Source organism: Sinocyclocheilus anshuiensis, unplaced genomic scaffold (assembly GCF_001515605.1).
Source record: "Sinocyclocheilus anshuiensis isolate Anshui unplaced genomic scaffold, SAMN03320099.WGS_v1.1 scaffold330, whole genome shotgun sequence".
Classification (NCBI taxonomy): domain Eukaryota; kingdom Metazoa; phylum Chordata; class Actinopteri; order Cypriniformes; family Cyprinidae; genus Sinocyclocheilus; species Sinocyclocheilus anshuiensis.
The window spans coordinates 2,198,702-2,207,099 of NW_015547689.1; the positions used below are offsets into that span (position 1 = coordinate 2,198,702).

General features: G+C 35.2%; 1 protein-coding gene and 2 pseudogenes across 1 annotated transcript in view; 2 read left to right on the top strand and 1 right to left on the bottom strand.

Annotated features, from left to right (window-relative positions):
• LOC107703500 (B9 domain-containing protein 2) overlaps positions 1 to 1,007 on the bottom strand; it is a 2,459-nt gene extending 1,452 nt beyond the window's left edge. The window contains exon 1 of the mRNA XM_016506125.1: positions 918 to 1,007. Coding sequence (XP_016361611.1) covers positions 918 to 1,005 — 88 coding nt within the window. The 5' untranslated portion in view covers positions 1,006 to 1,007. The remainder of the gene's footprint in view (positions 1 to 917) is intronic.
• Positions 1,008 to 3,349: 2,342 nt separating this feature from the next.
• On the top strand, positions 3,350 to 4,581 carry LOC107703454 (olfactory receptor 6C74-like; annotated as a pseudogene).
• Positions 4,582 to 6,574: 1,993 nt separating this feature from the next.
• Positions 6,575 to 7,527, top strand: LOC107703502 (neuropeptides capa receptor-like; annotated as a pseudogene).
• Positions 7,528 to 8,398: the final 871 nt, after the last annotated feature.

An 8,398-nucleotide genomic window follows, 5' to 3' on the forward strand; every position in this document is an offset into this window, starting at 1 on the left:
TGTGGGGGCGTGTTAGAACGAGCCGTTTTAGGGGGGTGTGGCAGAGTCTTAACTTTGATAAAGAATATCTCTTTGGTTTTGAGACTTTAGTCTTTGCAACTTCAGAAATCTTATCTATTCACGAACAGCTTGTAACACTCCAAAGAGAAAGGAAAACTTGAAATCGCATCATATGACCCCTTTAAGTCGCTTGGATATATTTTTAGCAATAGCCAAAAAAAACATTGTATGGGTCAAAATAAACAATTTTTTTTTTATGCCAAAAATCATTAGGATATTAAGTTAAGATTATGTTCCATGAAGATATTTTTTACATTTCCTACAGTAAATATATCAAAACTTAATTTTTGATTAGTAATATGCATTGCCAAGAACTTCATTTGGACAACTTTAAAGGTGATTTTCTCAGTATTTAGATTTTTTTGCACCCTCAGATTCCAGATTTTCAAATAGTTGTATCTCAAACTATACATCAATGGAAAGCTTATTTCTTCATCTCAATTTCAAAAAATTGACCCTTATGAGTTATGACTGGTTTTGTGGTCCAGGGTCACATATTATTTCCATGTTTTTGCATTCTCCCGCAAAATATTTGTATTCTTTTGCAAAAGTATTGCGTTTTGTGTTCTCTCACAAAACTATTGCGCTCTTCCTCACACCTCATATTATTATTATTATTATTATTATTATTATTATACATCATTTTTACCATCACGAATGTTCTGAGAGTGAATGCAAAAGTTTTGCAAGTTTTTTTTTTCTGAACACTTTTGGGAGAAAATGCAAAGTCATTAAAATACAATTATTTTGCATACATTTTTTTTTCCCTTAATTATCATTACATCCCTTTAGGGGTCCGTAAAACTTCACTTTTTAACAGAGTATAACATATTTCATAATAAAAACAAAAAGGACACCTGTGTGTACACCCCATTTGCAGAAGAGGCTGTTCTGTGGGAATCCGGTGGCCCCAATGATTCGTCCAATTATATGCAATTCTGCCATAAGAGTCCTGAAATATCATTATGCAGTGTGTTAGTTATCACATCCATCTGTTCAAATGGCTATATAACCAATTTCATACACTGTATTAGCATATTCCACTATTCATATATTTTGAGATTCATACATTTTATGATATTTATTTTTTTTTTTGCTCCAACATATCTTAACCATTTCTACATGTTCAACCCTCTACATTGCGAGTAAATCACTCGCATATGCGACTAAATCTTACTCTGGGCGACTAAATAACGTCTAACATTAGCCATTGGCTAATAAATTCTTAGATTTTACACGCCAGTATGTAAGCGTTATAAATAAACGGCGTTATTAACGGCGTTATTTTTTTCAGTAACGAGTAATCAAACTAATTACTGTTTCCCCCCGTTACAACGCCGTTACCGTTACTGACAATAAAATGTGGCGTTATTTTAATTTATTATATTATTATAATTTTATTTCTCAGTTCATCTGAATGGATGTGCAACGCACCTGTATTTGACATACCGTAAACTCTAGTGTGAAGCGCACGACTCGCCATCGCTTTATCCTACACACACGCAGAGAGAGAGAGAGAGAGAGAGTTGACGCGCTACATGTAAACGATATTCTTTGTTGTATTTTGCTGTCAAAATAATGGAATTCCTTTGGAATTCTTCAGCGTTTAAGAACTGCGGCTTTCTCCGGTAGTGGGCGGAACTAATGTGCAAACGGCAATCTCTACCCTTATGACTGGTTTTGTGGTCCAGGGTGACAAATGGAGAGTAAAATATGTTCCAGCACGTGTCTGTCACTACACATGTCAACTTCTAAGAACATCCCCTGAAGATGTCATGTTTATTTAATACTTTGATGTTTACATAGTGCACTCAATAACAGCATGTGTCAAACATAAGGTTCTCTTCTCCCTGTGGCCCAAAGTATCCACCTCAGGTAGACATCAATATCACATCTCAAATCCTCAGAGACCACATTTGTACAAATACACAGACAAATAATAAATATTTAATGAGACTCATAATTGAAACGCAAGGGACTGTGTGTGAGTGGATTCTGATGTAACCTCCAAGATTGACATGATGAGGTTATGAAAGTTCCGATTAACACAGTAAGTGCATATCCTATTTTAACACACATAATAAATAAAGGAAAAATAAAAGACTTAAAATATATATTTTCTCGCTCTCACACACAGCAGGTGTGAAAGCGTACTTTGTTTATACTTCTACTACTACTAATTATTAGGCAAACATAAGTTTAATCTTTTTAGTTTAATCAAACATTGCATAGTACATTAACAACAGTGCTGTCACCTTAAACTCATCACAAGTTAAAGAGCAAAACTTCAACTGTACTGATGACTGAAAGAGGCCTGCAGGAGTACTATTGAGGGCCAGACACTGTTTTGAGGCCTATAAAACAAGGCATTATAGTGATTGAAAGCACTTATTGGCCTTGTCACTCCAAATGCAAATATTCAGTGCAAATGGGATTTTGAATCAAATCAGCGCATTTATATGGACCTATACACATTGGAAATCAAAATCTGACGTGAATTACATTAGCACATGCATTTGTGCTACTATGGAATCTAATTTAATATCAAGAAATATTCTCTTTTTCGATGACTTAAATGGAATAAGTTCACAGTACTCAGAAATATTCTTTAAACTTAAATGTTTTAATGCAATCAGTTTCCCCAAATGGTTTGAAATTCCTTAAAAGAACAAACATTTGCTGAAAATGTACTCACCCTCAGGCCATCCTAGATGAGATTTGGAGAAATTCAGCATCTCATCACTTGTTCACCATTGGATCCTCTGCAGTGAATGGGTGCTGTCAGAGTTCAAACAACTGCTAAAAACATCGCAAAAATCCACAAAGCTCAAGTCAATCAATTAACATCTTGTGAAGTGAAAAGCTGCATGTTTGTAAGAAACAAATCCAACAAATCCAAATCCAACAGTTCTAAACAAATATGTTGATGGATTTTATTTTAAGTTACACGGATGGTAAAAAGTTAAACGCCTTAATGATGGATTTGTTTATTACAAACACACAGCTTTTCACAGCTTATTCACACACACACACACACACACACGCACGCACGCACGCACACACACACACACACAAACCAGCCAGTGGGATTCAATACATAACTTGTGACAAAATATTTGATAATGGTATTTAAAGTGTGATGTTCTAGTGGCACTCAGCACTCATTCTCACTCTGTGCCTTCAACAACAGTGGCAAGAAGGATTTTATACATTACAGTATTATTCTGAATCAGAATTTAATTACAGCATCTGTGGGTCAATGTGATCTCTATGCCTTCTGCTTCTGAAGATGTCTAATTTGAATGAATCTAAATCTAACATCACTCAAACTGTATTGCTGGATCAAACTGTGCCTGTGAAGATGCTCTTGTCTGTGACCTTGTGTGTCATTTTCATTTATGTCAATGGGGTCATGATCTTCACCTTGCGTAAAAAGACTGTTTTTCAGGAGATGCCCCACTACATTCTGTTTGGTCACATGCTTTGGGTTGATACGCTTAATCTCGTAATGTTGTGTAATGTTGTTTATATGTGCGTCAGTAAGATTTCAATTATGAAAAATGTCTGTCTTGTTCTTCTCATTTCTACAACAGCTCTCTTACATGTTTTTGTGCTGAATCTGTCTTTAATGTCACTGGAGAGGTATGTGGCCATCTGATTTGCTCTCAGACATGCAGAAATTACCACTTCTGAAAGAACTAAAATGGCCATCAGCGTTGTTTGGATGATGGGTTTGATTCAACCCCTCTCTGACATGATTATTTTCTATGCTATTGATTCTACGAGTGCAGTGATGAATTCGTTCTGCTCAAGAACTACTCTTTTAAGACTTCAGATATATAAGAAAATTGAAATGTCTATCACTTGTTTATTCTTTGTGTGTAACAGATCGGCCAGGCTCCACCACCACCCAATCACAACGATCCCTCTCACCTGAATTCTGAGCACCTGCACCTGTCACTAATCAAGCACCTCATCAACCAGCCTGCATAAAAGCACACACCTCAGACACCCTCATTGTCCGGTCTCGTATACACGTAGAGGACTCAATGACTTTGCTACTACTTCCATTTGAATACTTCCTGCATTACTTACCTCCTGTGTTCCTCCTAGTTTATAAATACTAACCTGTTGCGTCAGACCTCTTCCGTTACATTGTGTCTGTGTGTTTTGTTATTATCTTCACTTATGCTTCTATAGCAGGTTTTGCTAAAACAGCCGCCAGTGATAAAATGTCAGCCAAAAAAGCCAACATGACCAACATTGTTGCATATGTTACAACTGGTTCTCGGTCTTGTATCCCTTTTATTGGAACCCATTTTTTAAGTAATTTATGTTCGTGTTGAACTTAATACTTCAGTAAACTTAATGTATTTTTTCTTTGTAGTCTTTATAATTTTCCCAAGATGTTTAAGTCCTCTTATATATGGCCTGAGAGACCAGACCTTTGGCTGGTCATTTAAATACTACTTCACATTGGGTTTCAAAAGGCAAAACAGATGTAATACAGCAGGAGGTTGAAAAATATAAATTACTATCTAACTAATGTTAAACCTATTTAAAAATGTTCTTTAAAATGCTTTACTTGACAATATTGTCTTTCAATTTATTGTGATAAAAAGATAATTCTCTAAAATTGCAAAATATGAGCTTGTGTGTTCATGTGATGAGATATTGGAGTCCAACCACACTAAAATAACTGCATCTAACAAAAAGATTAAATCTCAGTCAAAAGTTTGTGAAATACAAGTCCAAAAAGTTTGTACGTTATTTACCCCTAAATGGTGCACATTAGTACCATGTATACATAGTACCTTTTGAATGGGTACCGCCGCAGTGACAGCTTTTGTACCTTTCTTATTCTTATTATATTAATGCATATTAATTGTCACCTTGGAATTATAAGGTTCTATCTGAAAGTTTTGTCAAAATTGAGTTATTCACATTTCCTTATTCTGTGACAATTTATTTACATTATGTGATTTTTTTAACTTGTGTACATTTTAGGACTTTTTATTTAGATAAACACTTTTCTACAAAGCATATGGAATGCAAAAACTTTGAAGCTCAGTATCTCAAAACTGCTCAGAATGCAGATAGAACTTTATAATTCCAAGGTGGCGATTTACTGCCCGACTTGTTGTTAGTCTGCTTATCATGATAGAAAATATTAGTTAAAGTGAAAGTGACGTGACATGACGTGGCCAAGTATGGTAACCCATACTTGGAATTTGTACTCTGCATTTAACCCATCCAAGAGCACACACACACAGTAGCGAGTAGTGAACACACACCCAGAGCAGTGGGCAACCATTTTTGCTGTGGCGCCTGGGGGAGCAATTGGAGGTTTGGTGCCTTGCTCAAGGGTCTCACCACAGTTGTGGTTACTGAAGATGAAAGAGAGTGCTGTACATTCATTACCCTCACCTCCAATTCTTGCCGGTACTGAGACTTACTTTTGGGTTACAAGTCAACTCTCTAACCATTAGGCCACGACTGCCCCCCAGTACTTAATACTTCAGTCCTTTTTCACTGTCAGTGATGGTGCCAGTTGCATTTGCATGAAACAAGAGCAAGCGAGTCTATGGAGTGATATGAGAGACATGTCATATAAAGATGGTTTCAGTTAACAAAATGAGTGGTCTGATATAGCCTGCATTTTTGCCATGCATGATATCTAATCACTGAATGCCACGATTGACCAGTCAGAAGTATTCCAGAAAATAAATATTAAAACAATCTATTAAAACTTATTAAATTCTGTTAATACACAAATGAAAGGATATATTAAAAACATTAAATGAATTAAATGGTTAAGTATCTGACCATTATGTGACAATCTGCTTTTCCCAACTGTGAAAGTGAAGAAATGTTACGCATAACCGTTTCCTTAAAAATAGGTAATACAGAGTCTGAGCTAAATGCACAACTTCAAAAACACAAACACAAAGAAATATAAACCACTGGGATTTGCTACTTGATACTATTAGTCAGGCACTACACCAAGGGTTCCCAGGTGAAAAAGAAATATATTTAAATTGTGCTTTTTCAGACATACTTACTATGTTTAAATTATACTATACTAAGTGTGTATTAAATGTATTATTTTGAAACAACTTTAAGTATATTAAGTGTATTTCAAGATATGTATAAGTTGGATTTTAATCTATTTGTAATATTTAATATATTGAAATTGTGTTAAAATGGAACCACTTTAAGTATATTTAGTGCAATTTTAATACATTTAATACTACGTCTTTTTCACCTGGGTTATTTGTTTTTTTCCACAGGAATTTTGACAAGCACACAAACCAGCCACTGGGATTCCATACGTAGTTCATGACAGCTACTTTGCAATGATATTAAAAGTGGGATGTTCTCTGATCATTCTCTGTGCCTTCAACGACAGCAGTGACACAAGCCTAGAGATTTGCTGTTACAAGGACTTTGTACTTTGCAGTATTATTGAGTGTTTCATAACAGCATCTTTCATCCTTTCTTTACACTTTTGATGATGTCTAATTTTAGTTCTACATCTAACATCACTCAGACTGTACTGCCGGTGCATCAAGATTTGAAAACATTTTTGTCTGTGTCCTCATGTGTTATTTTCCTCTATGTCAATGGTGTCATGATCTTCACTTTGAGGAAAAAGACTGTTTTTCAGGAGGCATCCCGCTATATTTTGTTTGGACACATGCTTTGGGTTGATACGCTTAACCTTTTTATGAGTGTAGTGCTGTTTGTGTGCGCTCTTTGTAGGCTTTTTGTTATGAAAATTGTCTGCCTTGTGCTTCTCGTTGCTGCAACAGCCCTCTATCAGGTTTCTACCTTGAATCTGGCTTTAATGTCACTGGAGAGGTATGTGGCCATCTGCTTCCCTCTCAGACACGCAGAAATCACCACTTACAGAAGAACTCATATAGCTATCGGTGTCATTTGGATGATAAGCTGGATTCAATCCCTGTCTGAGATTATTGTCTTCTATTCCATTGATACCACAAACATAGCAATGCATTTGTTCTGCTCAAGAACTACTCTTTTCAGGCTGCAGGTCTATAAGAAACTTGATATAGCTTTCACATGTATGTTTTTCATGTCTGTGTGTTTTGTTATTATCTTTACTTATGCCGCTATAGCAGCTGTGGCTAAAACAGCCGCCTGTGATAAAATGTCAGCCAAAAAAGCCACCAAGACTGTTCTGTTGCACAGCTGGGCCTCTGTGCTGCATCTATTTTAGTTGGAGTTATCCAAGAAGTCATTTTCGTTTATACTGACTATATGACTTCATTGAATGTGATGTATTTTTGCTTTGTGGTGTTTATGATTTTTCCAAGATGTTTAAGTCCTCTTATATATGGTCTGAGAGATCAGGCCTTCAGCTGTTTATTTAAATACTACTTCACATTTGGTTTCAAAAGGAAAAACAGTTGTAATACAGAAATACATTTAGTATCAGGTGGTTGAGAAATACCTACGTACCTGACGGTTAAATGTTATCTAAAATGCTTTAGAAAATTATATTTTGTCACTAATTTTTCACAAAAATTCTGTATAATTGCAAAATAATGAACTTCTGTCTTTATACAATGAGCTATTGAAGTTCAGCCACACAAAAAAAATATCTTACCTGTGGCAAAACATGCAAGCATATTTAACAAACAGATTAAACCTGTCACAATGATTGCCAGTGCACTGACCACAGACATGGGAACGTGTTTTTAAGTGTTGTTTTTATTTGTCAATGTTTTGCACTTTTCTGGCCATGTGACAAACATAATCACAGTTACTATTGAGGCTCTTTTGCTTTTGTGTCTTTTGTAATTTGATGGAACATATGTAACATCAAATTGGGCTCAGAAGTAACAGCCTTTTTGAAAGTTATACAATAAGAAAAATAAAATACACTCTCATTAGTACTGACCACTTGATCAACCATTTCTTTTTTTGCTAACATGATTATGTAGATAGGAATTCATTTTATAAGCAATTCATATGCAATTGATTTATATGCAGATTTTGTCCATTTTATCTTCTATATTATGACAAATTTTCTATGTTCTTACGATTTGTTTATTTTTTCATGTAAACAAATTTACAATACTTAGCTTTACAAACTAGCTTTTGCAGAAAACCTGTAAAATTAAACTAATAAATGTTTTTATTCAATTTTAAAATACATTTTTAAATATTTGATATTATGTCTATCGTTTCATCATAAGAAGGAAAGGTAAACTGGTTTGTGTGCATGTTTGGCACATGATCTGGCAAGCAGACCATGTTTCTCTCTCTCTCTCTCTCTCTCTCTCTCTCTCTCTCTCTCTCTCTCTGTGTGTGT